The sequence below is a fragment of the Cherax quadricarinatus genome, chromosome 88 (assembly GCF_038502225.1).
Source record: "Cherax quadricarinatus isolate ZL_2023a chromosome 88, ASM3850222v1, whole genome shotgun sequence".
Classification (NCBI taxonomy): Eukaryota; Metazoa; Arthropoda; class Malacostraca; order Decapoda; family Parastacidae; genus Cherax; species Cherax quadricarinatus.
The window spans coordinates 15520680-15543403 of NC_091379.1; the positions used below are offsets into that span (position 1 = coordinate 15520680).

At 39.0% G+C, this 22724-nt stretch overlaps 1 protein-coding gene across 1 annotated transcript in view; it reads left to right on the forward strand.

Moving 5' to 3' along the window:
• LOC128698475 (mitochondrial ribosomal protein L38) overlaps positions 1-22724 on the forward strand; it is a 36493-nt gene continuing 13769 nt past the window's right edge. The window contains exons 1-4 of the mRNA XM_070104001.1: positions 1-271; positions 5798-5969; positions 13245-13443; positions 17572-17690. Of these exons, the coding sequence (XP_069960102.1) occupies positions 139-271; positions 5798-5969; positions 13245-13443; positions 17572-17690 (623 nt within the window). The 5' untranslated portion in view covers positions 1-138. The remainder of the gene's footprint in view (positions 272-5797; positions 5970-13244; positions 13444-17571; positions 17691-22724) is intronic.

A 22724-nucleotide genomic window follows, 5' to 3' on the forward strand; every position in this document is an offset into this window, starting at 1 on the left:
AACACCACCAACAACACGACGACTCAGGGTCTGATAGCCCTTAACACCAACAATAACACGACTCACGGTCTGATAGCCCTTAACACCAACAATAACACGACTCAGGGAGTGATAGCCCCTAAGAGTAAGATAAACAAGATGCTGGGAGTGGTGGGTGGTGCTCGCACACTGCTGAACAGGACACATTGTCTTCTGTATCAAGCAACCAGGTCAAAATGGTGGAAGAAAATTAAAACAGATGTTCATCCTTCATTGGAGGAGCGTCTGCAAGGTGAGTGACGGTCAGGGGCTGATACCAGGGGCTACCGGTCAGGGGCTGATACCAGGGGTTACCGGTCAGGGGCTGATACCAGGGGTTGCCGGTCAGGGGGTGATACCAGGGGTTGCCCTGGCTGCCGGCCAGGGGCTGATACCAGGGGCTGCCGGTCAGGGGCTGCCCTTACTGCCAGTAAGGGGCTGCTGGTTAGTTGTCCTGGCTGCTGGTCAGGGGCTGACACCAGGGGCTGCCCTGGCTGCCAGAAAGGGGCTATTATCAGGGGCTGCCCTGGTAGCCGATCATGGGGCTACCCTGGCTGCTGTTCAGACACTCCTGGACCTGTCCTATCTTTCCTTGGATCGAACTTCCACTTTCTCTAGGTATTACTTAACCCCAGTGGGTTTAGTGCTCCACAAGAACGTTATAATGGTATTGATCTGAGAGGAACGGCTGTCGGGAACTAATTTTTATGCTTTATTTTTTTCTACCTCCAATACTTAGTTGTGATAAGAATTTGTTGGAATTATTAACCCCAAATGTGGGTTAGTAACCCAGGATAACCCAAGATTATTGACCCAGTGGTGGGTTAGTAACCCAGGATAACCCAAGATTATTGACCCAGTGGTGGGTTAGTAACCCAGGATAACCCAAGATTATTGACCCAGTGGTGGGTTAGTAACCCAGGATAACCCAAGATTATTGACCCAGTGGTGGGTTAGTAACCCAAGATAACCCAAGATTATTGACCCAGTGGTGGGTTAGTAACCCAGGATAACCCAAGATTATTGACCCAGTGGTGGGTTAGTAACCCAAGATTATTGACCCAGTGGTGGGTTAGTAACCCAAGATAACCCAAGATTATTGACCCAGTGGTGGGTTAGTAACCCAGGATAACCCAAGATTATTGACCCAGTGGTGGGTTAGTAACCCAGGATAACCCAAGATTATTGACCCAGTGGTGGGTTAGTAATCTTGGGTTAAAAATTATCTTTTATTGTTTTTCTGGAGTTCGAACACTCTGACGTGTTTAAAATTCAGTTGTAAAAAAAATTACAGGAAGCCATTTCAAAAGCGCTTTGAAGTGACCTCTGACACTGACCTAACTCTCATAGACTTTTGGAAGGATCAGTTCAGCATCGTCCAGTGTGTGAGGATGATAATTAAAGCCTTGAAAATAGTTTCAGACATTGAACTTTTTGCAGTTTGAATACCACCTAGGAATCAATTTAGCTTGAACACTGGGGTTCCACTGTAATAAGTTTATTTAGGTACAGGTACACATAAGTACAATTATCATACATTGTAACGTATGTGTAGTTTACATAATATATCCCCCCAAAAAAGTCCGAGTGACTTATTTCCAGTGGGGTGACAGGATACAATAAATTTAATAATTTTTTTTTTTTAAGTCAAAGTTTATTTCCACATGATACATTGTATATACAAAAAAAAAAGTGACACTTTAATGTATATAGAAAGTTCATGGTTATGCAGAGCATTTCATGCAAGCTTAAGCATTTCATGCAAGCTTAAGCATTTCATGCAAGCTTAAGCATTTCATGCAAGCTTAAGCATTTCATGCAAGCTTAAGCATTTCATGCAAGCTTTAGCATTTCAGGCAAGCTTAAGCATTTCATGCAAGCTTAAGCATTTCAGGCAAGCTTAAGCATTTCAGGCAAGCTTAAGCATTTCAGGCAAGCTTAAGCATTTCAGGCAAGCTTAAGTCTGAAATGCCCTGGCATGATAGTGGCTGTCTTTGTACTTAGCAAATCAGAATTGTAATTACACATTGTAAACTATGCAAAGAAATAAGATCCTTAATCCTTAAACAGTGGCAATAAATATTATATATATGTATTTAAGGTTGTTAAATGTATATAAATAAGTATACGTATAATGAATGCATACGTAAGTTGACTAAATATGATTATAAGAAAAATTATTTGGGTTACAGTCTAGTATAATAGACCTTAATGGGTGAAGACAGACATGTGTGCAACATCTGGGTATCTTTATTTGTAGACATTTCACCATCCAGTGACTTTATTATTACAAATTCAAGGACATAAATAACAAAAAAAGGCACAATACCGTGACTGGAACGATACGCAAATAACCCACACATAGAAGAGAGAAGCTTACGACGACGTTTCGGTCCGACTTGGACCATTTATATATTCTTTTAGACTACAGTACTCTTTACCAATTCCAAGGCTGAGGAACTGATTACCTCGTCTTTTGTATATAGTTCTACACTCTTCCCATTATATTCTCGAATTTGCATTGATAAAGCCACTGGATGGCAAAACGTCAACAAATAAAGATGCCAGATATTGCACGTGTCTGATTCATGTTGTTGGTATTGTATATCATTCATGTACAGACCCTAATTGGGAAGAGGAGGTCACGGGTGGCCGGTAGCAGTGATTGTGACAGATTGAGATGAGATTGTTTTGATGAATCAGTTGACCCAGCAGATTTTGTCATATACAGTATTTTGAAATCCATAAGATCCTGGCTTTATGTATTATAGGTTGGCCATCATTAATCCGGCATCATCGGGACCTGTGGTGTACCAAACTAGTGACTTTGCTGGATTACAGAGTGGTTAGGTTAGAATACACTTCACCCAATGGCAGTATTTACGCATTGGCGATATCACCGAATTTACGCTCTATTTTTGGCACATTCCATTGTTCCAGACTACCAAACTCATAGCTGTTTTGCAAGTATTCCTTCTGTAGTGCTGTTTAAATTCAGCAAAGTTTATACAAGTGTTGCACTGAACCTTCACTTCAGTGCAACTCTTGTAAGAACAGGTCTTGCAAGGGTTCTTGCAAGATCTGTTCTTGTTTCTGGTTTGTTATTCAAAATGACTAGCTGGTTTATTATGCGTTAAAACCCATTGACTGTGTATACTTGAATAAACTTAATTATTTACTTCTATTTTATTGACTGAGTACAAGAAACCTCCCATTCACTTGTTTCAACTATCCAATAAAGTGGTCAGAAATTGGTAATTTGGCCAATTTCACACAAATTTCAAAAGATGCCAATTTCAAAATAGGGTCCAGAATAAACAGTGCAGACATTCCTGGCAATAAAATATCATTTTCTCTGTTCATCAGTCACATCTCCAGGCCCCTCTTATGTTACTCTTGCTTTCCATTTTGAATTTTTATTATGCAGACTACTGCATACACAAATAACCCGCACATAAAAGAGAGAAGCTTACGACGACATTTCGGTCCGACTTGGACCATTGACAAAGTCACACTAACCAGAAGTGGAGCAGGATAGCTATATATAGGCAGGAAGAGGTGGTGGTAGTAGTAGTAGTAGCAGTACAAGAATGGTATATAATACCGACAAGATGAAATTAAGACACGTGCGCAACACCCGGGCATCCCTATCGTAGACGTTTTGCCATCCAGCCGGCCACTGGATGGCGAAACGTCCACAACAAAGACAACCAGACGCCGCACACGTGTCTTAATATAAATACTGTCATCCTGTTCATGACTGCGTATTAGACTGGCCAGATGGACATGTATTGGACGGTGACATTTGTTTACTCTTGAGCATGGCAAATATCGAGCATTTCTGCTACTTTGAGTTCAATTTCAATTTCATCTATTTCTGTAATGCATCTTTGATTCTATCAAATAAGACCCAAAAAAAAACGAGAATACAACCATAAAAACCATATGAAATATACTGCTAAGGGGCAGCTAATGGCTGAGGAGTGAACTCCATTATTTATTGTCCGATTTCTTTCATTTTTGTTGTATGTTAAGAATCATCTTTCCATCATACATTGCCCAAGTTTCAATAAGATAGCCCAACAAACAACTGAAAAAAAATATTTACCAAAATCATATATGGCAAGCCCAAGCCAGGTACTGGAAATAAGTCACTTTATCTGACTTTTTTGGGTTATCCCAAGTTCTCTACATATATGCTGCTATGTATGATAATCTGTGTAGAGAAAATAGCTTTTTTGTTTCAGTTTTATGGTGCATTATGAATGTATATCACAGTTAGCTCTGTGCTACACTCTGTTTTCTTTAATATAAGCCCCCAAGACAGGGATAGGAGGATGGTACTTGTATCCCATATCCTCTTCATACCACCTTCGAACCGCTCGGTATTATGCCAAATATTATTCGTTCTGGAGTATTTACCATGTTTTTATGTTATTAATATTGTTTATCATGTCATATTAGATCAATTGTGATAGGTAAATAAGCCGTAGTGTTGATATTAGCATAATAATACAGCATATTGCTGTGCGTCACGAGACTGAGATCATAGCAACCGACAGTGGCTTTAAAGCCACCTTATATTTTATGGACACCGTACTGTGTATGTGCTTTACACAATGAGAAGCATTTCTTTTATTTGTTGGAACCGTGGCTAGGGCTAAAACTAAACAGGTTGTAACAAATGGAGAAAAAGAAATTGGAATGACTTATTCAGCAAGTAGCGCCATCAAACAATAGCAGCAGGTTGGTGTGGTGACCCTGGAAATTTGAAATTATGCTAGCTGAAATTAGTGCTGGATTATTGATGGAACCGGATGACTGATTGCCGGATTAGTGATGGCCGACCTGTGCCTGGGATTTCCCTGTGACCTGTTTCATTAGTTTTTCTGGTTTGGGCTAAGGCCTCTGTTGATTGCCTGGTCAGCCAGGTTGTTGCTCTTGGCAGCTCCCCTGGCCCATACATCCATCACAGCTTAGGTTTAATAGTTTTTTCAATCATTGTTTCGTTTTATTGTGGAATTTTTATTTGTATTGTCTTGTAAATTAGCATATCAGAATGAATACATCAGTGGAACTATGTAGAGGTGAGTGGACTTTAACAAATTTGATGTATTAAAGGTGTCTGGCTGAGTCTCTGATTCTCATGTTACCAATACTATTCGGGTTATCCAGGTGGCAGACATGGTATTGTCTTAAAATATAACCATGAGGTACCTATCAACATAATTTAGGTTAGGTTAGATTAGGTTAGGTTAGGTTAGATTAGAATAGGTTAGCTTAGGTTAGGCTAATGCTTGCTAGTAGTTTAACGAAGTTTCCACATGGAAGAATTCTTAGCCAGAAGGAAAATCTTGGGAGACTCTTCACCAACTGATGAATATGTAGGTAATGTCAATGAGAGCAGTTGCATTCTTAGCTTTTAACCTCCATGGATAAAGTTCTTTGTCTCTACTGATGCCTCAATGCACCACAATGCCATTTCGATGGTTCACCTTGTTTATCATAAATCCATCTGCTGATCTGCTGACATGTCCACTCCAAAATGTCCGAACCTGTGAAATATGTGCTGTATTGTGAGGGATTTTTTTTAAGTAAATTACAGTGATGTACACAACTATTATATTACTTGAATTTATTGGGTTATCCTAGGTTAAATTCTACATAATTTACTATGTGTAACCTTTGTAAAAGTGTAAAATTATATATGAGGCCTATTAAAAACTTTTTTTAAGAAGCATGTGTGCATAAATACTTCAAAGCTAATATGTTTTTACAGAATTGGATGTAACAAAAGATGATCCTGAACTCTATGCCCCAGTTAATATTGGGTTCCCAACTGTGAAGACAGACCGTAAGGAGCAGCTTGGCCAGCGCCTTCAACACATCAGGGTGCTGAGAGAGAATCCACTGATAGAGAAAAAGTCTCGTATTGGGACACGTAAGTACAGGTGCATCTCGACTTACAGTGCGGTCATATATTCTGATGAACCCATCGTAAGTTGAAAATATCATAAGTTGAATATGAATATATGATAAATAAATAAATAAGTACTGGATATGTGGGGCAGTGGCCATCCAGCAGCAATGGCCTGGTTGACCAGGCAAGCACCAGACTAGCCTGGCCCATGGCCAGGCTCCGAGAGTAGTAAAACTCTTGAAAATCATCAAAGGTAACTAAATACGGCCTCTCCTCACTTAACGATGGCGTTCTGTTCCTAAAACCACGTCGTTAAACAAATTCGTCGATAAGTGAGGAGCATACTATAATGGTAGTGAGTTTGTGTCGTCTATCTTTGATATTGTTTTAAAGTCACCTTTGCACCATTTATAACATATGTGGTATATTTTTAAATGTTTATACATTGGTGTACTGTACATTGGTACCCTGAGTTTCGTACAGCTCCCAACCTGAACAATTATGTAAGTGTGTTATTGTAAGTGCTTTTGTAAGTGTATTTTTGGGGGCCTGAAATGGACTAATCTAATTTGCATTATTCCTTATGGGAACAAATTCGTTCGGTAACGGCACTCGAACAGCCTTCTGGAACGAAATATGGCCGAAACTCAGGGTACCACTGTATGTTGAAATAAACAGAATAGAGGAAATCAGCTCTGATATACATTATTTAGGTACGAATACTGGTAAGAGAGCCTGTAGTAAGTCTGAGGTGTCGGTAAACGAATATGTCACTAAGTGAGGAGAGGCTGTACCAGTATTGAAAAGTAATTAAATGAATACATGTTTATCCTATTAATAAATGTACAGTACTGTATGATGGTGATACACCTACCATCCGACTTACGACCTGCTCGATGCGAAATAATCGGTATGCGAATGAATTTTCCCCATAAGAAATAATGGAAATCAAATTAATCCGTGCAAGAGACCCAAAAGTATGAAATTTTTTTTTTTTACCACATGAAATGTTAATTTTAATACACACAAACTGAAAAAGGCATGCACACTTACATGACACTTACTTTTATTGATGATTGATGGGATGGGAGGAGGGGAGAGAGAGTGTTAGTGTTTAGAAGGGGAATCCCCTTCCATTAAGACTTGAGGTGTCGAGTCCTTTTCTGGGGTTACTTCCCTTCTTTTAATGCCACTAGGACCAGCTTCAGAGTCACTGGACTTCTGTCGCACAACATATCTGTCCATAGTGGCCTGTACCTCTCGTTCCTTTATGACTTCCCTAAAGTGTTTCACAACATTGTCAGTGTACAGGTTGCCAACACGGCTTGCAATAGCTGTGTGAGGGTGATTTTCATCCATGAAGGTTTGCACTTCAAGCCACTTTGCACAGATTTCCTTAATCTTTGTAGTAGGCAACTTCTTCAATTTCTCTCTCCCCTCCTCTGAACCAGTTTCCTCAGGTCTGGCCTCTTGCTGTTGAAGTTGATCTATCAGCTCATCAGTGGTTAGTTCTTCATTGTCCTCCTCCACCAACTCTTCCACATCCTCCCCACTAACCTCCAACCCCAAGGACTTTCCCAATGCCACAATGGATTCCTCAACTGGCATAATCCTCTCAGGGTTAGCCTCAACCTTTCAAAATCCCTTTTGTCTACACATTCTGGCCACAGTTTCTTCCAAGCAGAGTTCAAGGTCTTCTTAGTCACTCCCTCCCAAGCCTTACCTATAAGGTTTACACAATTGAGGATATTAAAGTGCTCTCTCCAAAACTCTCTTAGAGTCAGTTGAGTTTCTGAGGTCACTACAAAGCACCTTTCAAACAGAGCTTTTGTGTACAGTTTTTTGAAGTTTGCAATAACCTGCTGGTCCATGGGCTGCAGGAGAGGAGTGGTATTAGGAGGCAAAAACTTCACCTTAATGAATTTCATGTCCCCATAAAGTCGCTCTGCCACGTCTGTAGGATGACCAGGGGCATTGTCTAACACCAGGAGGCACTTAAGTTCTAATTTCTTTTCAGTTAGGTAATCTTTCACATTGGGGGCAAATGCATGGTGTAACCAGTCATAGAAAAAGTCCCTAGTGACCCATGCCTTACTGTTTGCCCTCCACAGCACACACAAATTCTCCTTGAGGACATTCTGTTGCCTGAACGGTCTGGGAGTTTCAGAGTGATACACTAATAAAGGCTTCACTTTGCAATCACCAGTAGCATTGGAACACATCAACAAAGTAAGCCTGTCTTTCATAGGCTTATGTCCTGGGAGTGCCTTTTCCTCCTGAGTAATGTAGGTCCTGCTTGGCATTTTCTTCCAAAACAGGCCTGTTTCATCACAATTAAACACTTGTTCAGGTTTCAGTCCTTCACTGTCTATGTACTTCTTGAATTCCTGCACATATTTTTCAGCTGCTTTGTGGTCCGAACTGGCAGCCTCACCATGCCTTATCACACTATGTATGCCACTACGCTTCTTAAATCTCTCAAACCAACCTTTGCTGGCCTTAAATTCACTCACATCATCACTAGTTGCAGGCATTTTTTTAATTAAATCCTCATGCAACTTCCTAGCCTTTTCGCTTATGATTGCTTGAGAGACGCTATCTCCTGCTAGCTGTTTTTCATTTATCCACACCAATAAGAGTCTCTCAACATCTTCCATCACTTGCGATCTTTGTTTCGAAAACACAGTTAAACCTTTGGCAAGAACAGCTTCCTTGATTGCCTTTCTGGTGCTCACAATAGTAGCGATGGTTGATTGGGGTTTCTTGTACAACCTGGCCAGGTCGGCGATACGCACTCCACTTTCATACTTATCAATGATCTCTTTCTTCATCTCTATTGGAATTCTCACCCTTATTGCTGTAGGGTTGGCACTAGAAGCTTTCTTGGGGCCCATGGTCACTTATTTTCCAGATAAAGCACCGAAAACAATGTAATAATACGAAATGTTCCGATTGTATGCTTGGATGTTACCGCGGAGGCTGGCTGGTAAACAATGGCACGGGCGGTACATGTGAGGCTGGCTGAGGGCGCACATTGGACGCGTCTCGGACGAACAGCGGTGAGCGGGTTTTTAAGCGGTATGTGAGGCAAAATTTTTGCGATTAAAGCAAGTGGTATGCGGATTAATCGTTATGTGATGCCAACGGTATGCGGGGGTCCACTGTAACGTCATTACAAAAATGTTATGTTGATATTCAGTAGTAAAGTTTGACTTACGACCATTTCGACTTACGACCGGTTTCTCGGAACCGAACTCGGTCATAAGTCGGATGGTAGGTGTATTTCTACTTTACAGTGGTGCAGTGACACCATCATAAAGTAGAAATATCATAAGTTGAACCATCGTAAAGCAAAGAGTGTCTGTATATGTTAGGTAAATGGACCCAACATTTTGTCAGTAATTCTACCATTATTACCATATAATTATAACATTCTCCATGTCCGGCTTAATCTCTTCAAAAATTCGTGTACGTAAAAGGACTCAAAATCTGGAACTCTCGGGCGGAAATCTCCAGAACCACTGTCTCAGCCAGCATTTTCAAAACTACTGTTAAAAAACACCTCTCCCTGACACATCACAACATCAACTAAATATGTGAAAACTACATTTCCACATTCTTAATGTCACGAACACTGGTAAAACAATATAATCTTATTCAATACATGTATATGTAATCCTCCCAAGCATTAAAACATTGATTGTGTCCCCTTTATGTAATTATACTAGAATCCTCATCACCTATAATCATAATCAAACCTGTAATTCTTTAAAAAATTAAACTTGACAAAAGCCATATAACATGAACTAATAGGATATTCAGTCCTCTTGTATTCATTGTAACTCCTAAATTTATACTTACACTCTTCCAGGTGACTTTATATATAAAACTACTCATATTGTCATTACCTTATTAATTTTAAGGTAGTCTTAAGTTTGACTCACGGGGTTTGGCTGTGGGTTCAAACCCCACCCGTGGTATGGTTAGTCTTAAGTTTGCCCAAAATGCTCTGCATAATAAGGGGCTTTCTGCATGTACACCTAAATGTCCCTCACCTTTGTATACATTGCATCGTACTGAAATAAATTATTATTATTATTATTATTATTATTAATTATTATTATTATTATTAATATTTATTGTTATTATATGTTTAGTGGTTGTTAATGACCCAGTGTGCTCTTATGCTGGAGAACTCTTGGTTTAATGGACTAATAGGGAAGGAGCTAGAGGCTTGTAATTGCAGTTGTGGGGATGGAGGCGAGATTATTTTGCCACAAGCTAACAAAAATAGGACAATTCTGTAGTAAAACTACTTTGTCCATTGTTTCCAAGTCTGTTTACCCAGAGTACAGTATTTTGTCCAATATTACCCAGAGTACAGTATTTTGTCCAATATTACCCAGAGTACAGTATTTTGTCCAATATTACCCAGAGTACAGTATTTTGTCCAATATTACCCAGAGTACAGTATTTTGTCCAATATTACCCAGAGTACAGTATTTTGTCCAATATTACCCAGAGTACAGTATTTTGTCCAATATTTCTGAGGTCCATTAAATCAAAGTGGTTTAAATCAATGGTTTAGTGTAAATTAATGGTGCTATGCACTTGAGATAGGTGTAATGTCACTCATGTCTGATAAATTATTGATTATTCATTATATTACAAAACAGATTATTTTCTACACCTTCTAAATTAGGGGGTCACTATCCATTTACTAATTATATTCCCTCCTCGAAGGGAGGTTCCACCCACCAATGATTTTCACCAGTTGGTGGAAAAATGTCTCAGTTGAAAGCCAATGAAAACCTAGAACACCAGAAAGAGGTGCTGTATATGTGAGACCCTGCTGTACCCGTTAGGGGATCTTTATCCAACAATTTGGACCTTCCGTTCCGTTCCTTGGCTCAATCGTCATTGTCCTTAATTCCTGCAGTGGCTGCATGACCCCTTTGCTCCTGCATTTAATGCTCCCATGAATTTAAAAATATAAATCATATTCCAAGACATAGATCTCTTTTTGATATACCTCGTGTCCATATCACACTGTGTAAAAACTCTATGCACATAAAGGGCCCCAAAATATGGAATTCATTACCAGAAGATACTAAAGTAACACAGTCTGAAAATCAATTTAAGACACTTCTCAAAAGCCAATTAATCACCCTAGACTAAACACTAAATACTCAGTACATATATACTCACCTATGTACTCCCACATCATAACTTCAACAATCACTTTGAACCTTTTATCCATTGTTGACAGGAATATAATTGAACCATTGTTTTCCACAAAAAGCATTTCAGACTGTAAGAATATATTCTTTATACAAATTTAATTCACTTATAATTAATAATCTACTGTTCAACTATGAAATAATTACTGTCCTACTGTACAACTATGATAAAATCCTTAGTATTAAGTAGTCTGTAAGCCAATAATGTTAAGTTGGCCCATAATGCCTAGGCATAATAGAGGCTCTCTTTGCATTGCAACCCACTATTGTAAATATAAAATCTCAATGTAATGTTTGCAAAGACATAAAATAAATAAATAAAAAAAAATAAATACATTACTAAATTTAAAAATAGAAACTTTTGTTTTTGTTTTTTAGGCCACCCTGCCTTGGCGGGATAAGGCTGGGTTGAAAAAAATAAAATCACATTCCATCATGGAAGAAATTAGTTATAAAGACTTTTATCATTACTATTTGTGTTATTATGTATCAGGCATTACACGACAGAAAAGAACCAGTGCAACAGTGGCAAAAAATTGGGTTAGTGAATGAATCAGTTCGACAAAGTTTCGTCTGTTTGTGGGAATGGTGTAGATACTGTATTGTCTCTTGCATCTAAGTTAGGCTCGTAGCCCCATATCAAAGAAAGGCACTACAACTTCATAGTTCCGATCTAAACCTCACACTTTCTTTTCCTCCATTGTTCAAATTTGGTGCTTTTTCTATTCTGCCTTAAAACATCTCACCTTCATTGCAACTGTGGGGACCCACGGCCTTAGAGAAGCAAATTAACATTTGTTATTTCCTTTATGCAGGACACAGACAATGTACTTTATATGTAATAACATGCGTATTGTGAATCGCAAAAGAAAGCCAATAGCATGCAGTGCATTTTGGATAAACATATCTTAATGCTTAACCCTTAAACTGTCCAAGCAAATCTACATTCAAATCTGTAGTGCTCCAAAAGTAGATCTATGTTTCCTTTTACATATTTTCAAATATAACAAAAAAAAAAAAGTAGATCAAAGTTTTTTTACACATTTTCAAATGTAAAAAAATGTTTAAAAAACACATATATATGTTTGGACCGTTTATGGGTTAACCCTTAAATGGTCCAAATGTATATAGTATATGTTTTTTCAACATTTGAAAGTATGTAAAAAAATGTACATCATCTTTGTTTTTTTTACATTTGAAAATGTGTAAAAAACTTTTATCTACATTTTTTTTGTTATATTTGAAAATATGTAAAAAAAACATAGATCTACTTTTGGAGCACTACGAATTTGAACGTCGATCTATTTGGACCGTTTAAGGGTTAAAGGATACTTTTGATAATAGTATAATGATGGATTATACAATACAAAAAGAGATGAACAAAACAGATGTGTTTGTCAAATATCTCATCCATCTCAGAGAGATTATTATTATTATTTTTAATATTATTATTATTATTATTATTATTATTACACCTACCATCCGACTTACGACCTGCTCGACTTATGATCACTCGACTTACAACCGTGTTTTTTATGCCAAATTTCTGGGAAATAAACAACTATTTGTGTTGTACACAGTGTTTATCCTAAACCTTACAGTATAAAATACAGTACTAACAGCATAAAAAGTAAAGTAAAACATGAAATACCAAAATAAAACAATAAAATAAAGTCATTACAAAAATGTTTTGTTGATATTCAGTAGTAAAGTTCGACTTACAACCATTTTGACTTACGACCAGTTTCTCGGAACCGAACTCGGTCGTAAGTTGGATGGTAGGTGTATTATTATTATTTAGAAGGAAATTGTATTGAAACCTGGTGGCCTGGTGGTTAACGCTCTCGCTTCACACGGTGAGGGCCTGGGTTCGATTCCCAGCCAGAGTAGAAACATTGGACGTGTTTCTTTCCACCTGTTGTCTATGTTCCCCATCAGTAAAATGGGTACCTGGGTGTTAGTCGACTGGTGTGGGTCGCATCCTGGGACACTGACCTAAGGAGGCCTGGTCACAGACCGGGCCGCGGGGGCGTTGACCCCCGGAACTCTCTCCAGATAAACTCCAGATTACTTTCGGTTCAGGCAGTGTGGGAGACCTTCACTGGTCCTCACCATATTCGCACCTTGGCAGAGCATTATGGAATCTTCCGCGACCTTTATGGCAATGCATATTTCATACCTTCCGTCATCCTCAAGATATTCTATGACTTCGATGAGGAGACGGTGACACCTGTCTACAGAGGAAATACTGTTAAACCACGAGAGGTATTGCATTATCATGCTCATTTTTTCATTAAATGAGTATCCCAGATGAATTGATTGAAAACCACTGACCTGTCAATTGTAAATCTATTTTATCCCCTATTTAGAAGACTCGATCTGTTTAACTTGACTCTAATTTCTACCCTATTTTGAAGACTATTTTTTGGGCTGAAATCCATTTAAATGAGACAGGTTGAATAGAGGAGTTGATTATTATGAGCAGAATTGGACTACTGTAATGTGGTAGGCAGTAGAGATGTTAAGAAAGAATTTAAATGTAATTTATTTTATTAGCACTATTTTATGATAATTTGATAAAATACTTGGGTAACCCACACTTTCAAGAGGAAACACTACAGCAGATAATGTTTTTGTCCCTCCTTGAACCGTGGTCTGGTAGCAAAGCTCTCGCTTCACATGCTGAGGGCCTGGGTTCAATTTTTGGGAAGGGTAGAAACATTGGCCGTGTTTCCTTACACCGGCTGTCCATGTTCACCCAGAAGTAAAATGGGACTAGTGTGGGTGGCCATCCCGGGACAAAATTTACCTAAAATGTCTGAAATGCTCAGCATAACAAGCGGCTTTCTATATAGTAGTATGTCACTGATGTCAGCTATGGTCTATATACCTTGTGCTTGTAGAAATGAAGATATTATTATTATTATTATTATTATTTTTTTTTTTTTTTTCAACAAGTCGGCCGTCTCCCACCGAGGCAGGGTGACCCAAAAAAGAAAGAAAATCCCCAAAAAGAAAATACTTTCATCATCATTCAACACTTTCACCTCACTCACACATTATCACTGTTTTTGCAGAGGTGCTCAGAATACAACAGTCTAGAAGCATAAACATATAAAGATACACAACATATCCCTCCAAACTGCCAATATCCCAAACCCCTCCTTTAAAGTGCAGGCATTGTACTTCCCATTTCCAGGACTCAAGTCCGACTATATGAAAATAACCGGTTTCCCTGAATCCCTTCACTAAATATTACCCTGCTCACACTCCAACAGATCGTCAGGTCCCAAGTATCATTTGTCTCCATTCACTCCTATCTAACACGCTCATGCACGCTTGCTGGAAGTCCAAGCCCCTCGCCCACAAAACCTCCTTTACCCCCTCTTTCCAACCCTTTCGAGGACGACCCTTACCCCTCCTTCCTTCCCCTATAGATTTATATGCTTTCCATGTCATTCTACTTTGATCCATTCTCTCTAAATGACCAAACCACCTCAACAACCCCTCTTCTGCCCTCTGACTAATGCTTTTATTAACTCCACACCTTCTCCTAATTTCCACACTCCAAATTTTCTGCATAATATTTACACCACACATTGCCCTTAGACAGGACATCTCCACTGCCTCCAACCGTCTCCTCACTGCTGCATTTACCACCCAAGCTTCACATCCATATAAGAGTGTTGGTACTACTATACTTTCATACATTCCCTTCTTTGCCTCCATATATAACGTTTTTTGACTCCACATATACCTCAACGCACCACTCACCTTTTTTCCCTCATCAATTCTATGATTAACCTCATCCTTCATAAATCCATCCGCCGACACGTCAACTCCCAAGTATCTGAAAACATTCACTTCTTCCATACTCCTCCTCCCCAATTTGATATCCAATTTTTCTTTATCTAAATCATTTGATACCCTCATCACCTTACTCTTTTCTATGTTCACTTTCAACTTTCTACCTTTACACACATTCTCAAACTCATCCACTAACCTTTGCAATTTTTCTTTAGAATTTCCCATAAGCACAGTATCATCAGCAAAAAGTAACTGTGTCAATTCCCATTTTGAATTTGATTCCCCTTAATTTAACTCCACCCCTCTCCCGAACACCCTAGCATTTACTTCTTTTACAACCCCATCTATAAATATATTAAACAACCATGGTGACATTACACATCCCTGTCTAAGACCTACTTTTACCGGGAAGTATTCTCCCTCTCTTCTACACACCCTAACCTGAGCCTCACTATCCTCATAAAAACTCTTAACAGCATTTAGTAACTTACCACCTATTCCATATACTTGCAACATCTGCCACATTGCTTCTCTATCCACTCTATCATATGCCTTTTCTAAATCCATAAATCCAATAAAAACTTCCCTACCTTTATCTAAATACTGTTCACATATATGTGAATCATAGAATGTTGCAGCGAGGAGAAGGCTGGAGGCAGTGGAGATGTCATGTCTGAGGGCAATGTGTGGTGTGAATATAATGCAGAGAATTCGTAGTTTGGAAGTTAGGAGGAGGTGCGGGATTACCAAAACTGTTGTCCAGAGGGCTGAGGAAGGGTTGTTGAGGTGGTTCGGACATGTAGAGAGAATGGAGCGAAACAGAATGACTTCAAGAGTGTATCAGTCTGTAGTGGAAGGAAGGCGGGGTAGGGGTCGGCCTAGGAAGGGTTGGAGGGAGGGGGTAAAGGAGGTTTTGTGTGCGAGGGGCTTGGACTTCCAGCAGGCATGCGTGAGCGTGTTTGATAGGAGTGAATGGAGACAAATGGTTTTTAATACTTGACGTGCTGTTGGAGTGTGAGCAAAGTAACATTTATGAAGGGATTCAGGGAAACCGGCAGGCCGGACTTGAGTCCTGGAGATGGGAAGTACAGTGCCTGCACTCTGAAGGAGGGGTGTTAATGTTGCAGTTTAAAAACTGTAGTGTAAAGCACCCTTCTGGCAAGACAGTGATGGAGTGAATGATGGTGAAAGTTTTTCTTTTTCGGGCCACCCTGCCTTGGTGGGAATCGGCCGGTGTGATAATAAAAAAAAAAAAAAAAAATATATGCTTCAATGTAAACACTTGATCTACACATCCCCTACCCACTCTGAAGCCTCCTTGCTCATCCGCAATCCTACATTCTGTCTTACTATTACTTATTATTACTATTACTTATTATTATTATTATTATTATTATTATTATTATTATTATTATTATTATTATTATTATTATTATTATTATCATCAAGTTGCAACTCTTTGTGAGTTAATAACCTCATTCTTTTGTTATTCTTTATAAAAATGATCAGAATTAGTAATACAGTGTAGGTTAAATACAAAGCAGCCACAGGGACATTTGAATGATAGCCCTAGGTCTTTTGTGTTGCAACAGCATATCATCAGGAGCTTTCAATGTTGCAGAAATGAGTAGGAAGTCCAAGCAGATTAGTTCAGGGAAACAATTTGTAGCTGAAACGTAGGTGTTGAACTGTTAATATTTTGTGAATGAGAATACTCAGGGCCCATTTTGTAATGCATTAGATCTAGAGATACATAAATACAGAACCTAAGACTGGAGGAACATTACATCAGGCCTTCTGGCCCATACTAGGCAAGCTCTCAAATCCAGTCTCTCCCACCTACATATTTGTCCAACCTATTCCCAAAGCTACCCAGGAGGTAGCTTCAGTAAGCTTTCTTATATGGCTCCTTCATATAATGTATTTTTTTTTTATAAACATCCCTGTGATTCATTTGAGTTTTTTTTCCAGTTTTGACCCCTTGTTGCTGTGTTCCATCTCTGAAACATTCTGGCCCCTATCCACCTTGTCAATTCTTCTCAGTATTTTATATGTTGTGATTGTAAAAGTACACTCAGAATTAAGTAGCATGAGGAAAGGCCTTCATGGTGCACACTTATGAACTTTTTCAGATACATTTGCAAAAAATTGGACTGTATAGGGAAGCTTTATAAGACATCTAACTGTAGTTAATTAATTTGTATTATTTCTGAATTCCTCATAAAAGACTTATTTTATAGTTTAGGATCTCATACTTAATTGTAAGTGGTTGATGGATATTACATAATTGGCTGTAAATTGAAAGGGGTTGGTGGATATTTCTTAATTGGTTGTAAGTTGTAATTGGCTGTAAATTGGCTAGCAGAAGTCTAATACCGTATATGGCTACTGTATTGAAGCTTTCTAATGCAATACCTCTTGAGGTGCTGTACTGTCATCATACACTATTTCCAATTAAATCAAGTGATAATTGATCCACCAAGATTCACAAGGCATTTGTTAATATTTATCTTTGAATTTAATTTGTATTTGCTGTTAGATTTTCTAAATACACAGTTTTAATAAGTTTGTTCAATGTTCTCTTAGGCAGCCAAAGAGCCTATGGTCGAGTTTCAAAGCCAGCCGGATGACCTGTGGACGTTGATTCTCACCAACCCTGATGGCAATTTGCTGGAAAATGAGACTGAGTGTCTTCATTGGTTTATGTGAGTATTTATGTCTATATTCAGTGGATTTTGCATTACCCTAATTGTATGATTTTGCAGTTTTGTTCATAGCTAAGTGTATTGATAATACAAATTCAAATTTATTTCCACATGAGGCCTGGTCATGGACTGGGCCACGGGGGGCATTGACCCCGGAACACCCTCCAGGTAAACACGATACATTGTTTATGCAGAAATAGGTGACACTTAACCCTTAAACGGTCCAAACGTATATATACGTTTTTTCAACATCTGAAAGTATGTAAAAAAATGTAGATCTTCTTTTTTGTTTTACATTTGAAAACGTGTAAAAAAAACTTTTATCTACATTTTTTTTGTTATATTTGAAAATACATGTATGTAAAAAAAAGTAGATCTACTTTTGTAGTATGTACTACGAATTTAAACGTCGATCTGTTTGGACCGTTTAAGGGTTAAATGCATGTAGTAAGCCCATGGTTATGCAGAGTATTTTGGGCGAGTTATGTGTGTATTCTGAAGATTACAGTGGACCCCCGCATAACGATTACCTCCGAATGCGACCAATTATGTAAGTGTATTTATGTAAGTGCGTTTGTACGTGTATGTTTGGGGGTCTGAAATGGACTAATCTACTTCACAATATTCCTTATGGGAACAAATTCGGTCAGTACTGGCACCTGAACATACTTCTGGAGTGAAAAAATATCGTTAACCGGGGGTCCACTGTATTATGTTACTGGAAGATAAACAGTAAAATAAAGAAAGGTATTGGAAATGCACTTATTTTTTTTACCTTCTTTTCCAAGCTAGTACTGTTGGAAATGATGAGTAAGACACATATGCAACACTTGGGTCTCTATTGACAAAATGTTTTGCCTGGCTAGCAGGCTTTGTCAGTCGAATATGGAGGCGACTTTGATACTGGAGATAGTGGAAGAAGTGGAGAAGTAATTTTAAAGTTGTCAGTCCTTTAACCTGGAAGAGTTGATAGATGTTTAGTCCCTTATCCTAGGGTGTTCTTGTAAGTTACAGTGGATCACATATATGCTGTCCAGGGTTGTTGCTGGACAACCTGGCTAAGGCTCAGAGGCCGAACACTTTCAGTCAAAGGTAAGGAACTGAACACCTATCAACTCTTCAAGGACAAGGGATTGAACACTTTGAAATAACCATATTTTACAGCAAAGTGTTCAATCCCTTATCCTTGAAGAGTTGATAGGTGTTCAGTTCCTTACCTTTGATTGAAGGTGTTCAGTTCCTTACCTTTGATTGAAGGTGTTCAGTTCCTTACCTTTGATTGAAGGTGTTCAGTTCCTTACCTTTGATTGAAGGTGTTCAGTTCCTTACCTTTGATTGAAGGTGTTCAGTTCCTTACCTTTGATTGAAGGTGTTCAGTTCCTTACCTTTGATTGAAGGTGTTCAGTTCCTTACCTTTGATTGAAGGTGTTCAGTTCCTTACCTTTGATTGAAGGTGTTCAGCCTCTGAGCCTTAGCCAAGTTGTCCAGCAACAACTCTGGACAGCACATATGTGATGTATTGTAACTTACAAGAACACCCTAGGATAAGGGACTAAACACTTGTCAACTCTTTAAGGATAAGGGATTGAACACTTTCAAATGACCGTATTTTACAGCAAACAACATGCTCCAGTGTCGAGGACGCCCCCAATTCTGACTGGCTAAATTGTGGAAAAAAACGCTTGCCTAAAACAAGCTTAAAAACTAAATTTTTGTCAGACAGCACTAAAACACACTAAATTTACTTGTAACATCACTAAAACATGCTAATTTTACCTGAAGCAGCACTAAAATGTGCTAAATTTATGAGAAACAGACCTAAAACATGCTAAATTTACAAGAAACATCACTAAAACATGCTAAATTTACAAGAAACGGTGCTTAAAAGCATGCTAACACTGTTAGTTACAAAAATAACAAATGCATTGCTGTCACTCTCCAGTATACAGGAGATTATGTTAGATCTTCTTAAATCCTAATCAAGCATCTCTTCCTCATTGTGTGTGTGTGGCTGTTTCTTGTTGTGAGTGACTTTGTTCTCTTTCTGTTCACTGTCTCAGTGTGTGCAAGTGGATGTGTCTATGGCTAAGACAGCATACAGATTTGTGATGTATTTTTTTTCATGCATTTTAAAAATAGAGTAGAACCCCCATATCCACTGATTAGGTATTCGCAGATTCAATTATCCACGGTTTACTTTGGTCCAAAAAACACCTCTTAATTTTGCATAATAATGGCCTCAAAGTACAAAAGTAGAGAAGATGGCAGTTCTTCAAAGCCCAAGAGAAGTCATGAAGTGCTTCCCATCAGTGAAAAAGTGATAATTCTCCACTTACTGTGTATAATTTATAAATTAAACTTCATAATAGGTATGTATAGGACTTATATTTAGGGTTTGCTACTATCCACGGTTTCGGTATCTGTGGAAGGTCCTCAGAATGTATACCATTATCACACCGGCCGATTCCCACCAAGGCAGGGTGGCCCGAAAAAGAAAAACTTTCACCATCATTCACTCCATCACTGTCTTGCCAGAAGGGTGCTTTACACTACAGTTTTTAAACTGCAACATTAACACCCCTCCTTCAGAGTGCAGGCACTGTACTTCCCATCTCCAGGACTCAAGTCCGGCCTGCCGGTTTCCCTGAATCCCTTCATAAATGTTACTTTGCTCACACTCCAACAGCACGTCAAGTATTAAAAACCATTTGTCTCCATTCACTCCTATCAAACACGCTCACGCATGCCTGCTGGAAGTCCAAGCCCCTCGCACACAAGACCTCCTTTGCCCCCGCCCTCCAACCCTTCCTAGGCCGACCCCTACCCCGCCTTCCTTCCACTACAGACTGATACACTCTTGAAGTCATTCTGTTTCGCTCCATTCTCTCTACATGTCCGAACCACCTCAACAACCCTTCCTCAGCCCTCTGGACAACAGTTTTGGTAATCCCGCACCTCCTCCTAACTTCCAAACTACGAATTCTCTGCATTATATTCACACCACACATTGCCCTCAGACATGACATCTCCACTGCCTCCAGCCTTCTCCTCGCTGCAACATTCATCACCCACGCTTCACACCCATATAAGAGCGTTGGTAAAACTATACTCTCATACATTCCCCTCTTTGCCTCCAAGGACAAAGTTCTTTGTCTCCACAGACTCCTAAGTGCACCACTCACTCTTTTTCCCTCATCAATTCTATGATTCACCTCATCTTTCATAGACCCATCCGCTGACACGTCCACTCCCAAATATCTGAATACGTTCACCTCCTCCATACTCTCTCCCTCCAATCTGATATTCAATCTTTCATCACCTAATCTTTTTGTTATCCTCATAACCTTACTCTTTCCTGTATTCACCTTTAATTTTCTTCTTTTGCACACCCTACCAAATTCATCCACCAATCTCTGCAACTTCTCTTCAGAATCTCCCAAGAGCACAGTGTCATCAGCAAAGAGCAGCTGTGACAACTCCCACTTTGTGTGTGATTCTTTATCTTTTAACTCCACGCCTCTTGCCAAGACCCTCGCATTTACTTCTCTTACAACCCCATCTATAAATATATTAAACAACCACGGTGACATCACACATCCTTGTCTAAGGCCTACTTTTACTGGGAAAAAAGTTCCCTCTTTCCTACATACTCTAACTTGAGCCTCACTATCCTCGTAAAAACTCTTCACTGCTTTCAGTAACCTACCTCCTACACCATACACTTGCAACATCTGCCACATTGCCCCCCTATCCACCCTGTCATACGCCTTTTCCAAATCCATAAATGCCACAAAGACCTCTTTAGCCTTATCTAAATACTGTTCACTTATATGTTTCACTGTAAACACCTGGTCCACACACCCCCTACCTTTCCTAAAGCCTCCTTGTTCATCTGCTATCCTATTCTCCGTCTTACTCTTAATTCTTTCAATTATAACTCTACCATACACTTTACCAGGTACACTCAACAGACTTATCCCCCTATAATTTTTGCACTCTCTTTTATCCCCTTTGCCTTTATACAAAGGAACTATGCATGCTCTCTGCCAATCCCTAGGTACCTTACCCTCTTCCATACATTTATTAAATAATTGCACCAACCACTCCAAAACTATATCCCCACCTGCTTTTAACATTTCTATCTTTATCCCATCAATCCCGGCTGCCTTACCCCCTTTCATTTTACCTACTGCCTCACGAACTTCCCCCACACTCACAACTGGCTCTTCCTCACTCCTACAAGATGTTATTCCTCCTTGCCCTATACACGAAATCACAGCTTCCCTATCTTCATCAACATTTAACAATTCCTCAAAATATTCCTTCCATCTTCCCAATACCTCTAACTCTCCATTTAATAACTCTCCTCTCCTATTTTTAACTGACAAATCCATTTGTTCTCTAGGCTTTCTTAACTTGTTAATCTCACTCCAAAACTTTTTCTTATTTTCAACAAAATTTGTTGATAACATCTCACCCACTCTCTCATTTGCTCTCTTTTTACATTGCTTCACCACTCTCTTAACTTCTCTCTTTTTCTCCATATACTCTTCCCTCCTTGCATCACTTCTACTTTGTAAAAACTTCTCATATGCTAACTTTTTCTCCCTTACTACTCTCTTTACATCATCATTCCACCAATCGCTCCTCTTCCCTCCTGCACCCACTTTCCTGTAACCACAAACTTCTGCTGAACACTCTAACACTACATTTTTAAACCTACCCCATACCTCTTCGACCCCATTGCCTATGCTCTCATTAGCCCATCTATCCTCCAATAGCTGTTTATATCTTACCCTAACTGCCTCCTCTTTTAGTTTATAAACCTTCACCTCTCTCTTCCCTGATGCTTCTATTCTCCTTGTATCCCATCTACCTTTTACTCTCAGTGTAGCTACAACTAGAAAGTGATCTGATATATCTGTGGCCCCTCTATAAACATGTACATCCTGAAGTCTACTCAACAGTCTTTTATCTACCAATACATAATCCAACAAACTACTGTCATTTCGCCCTACATCATATCGTGTATAC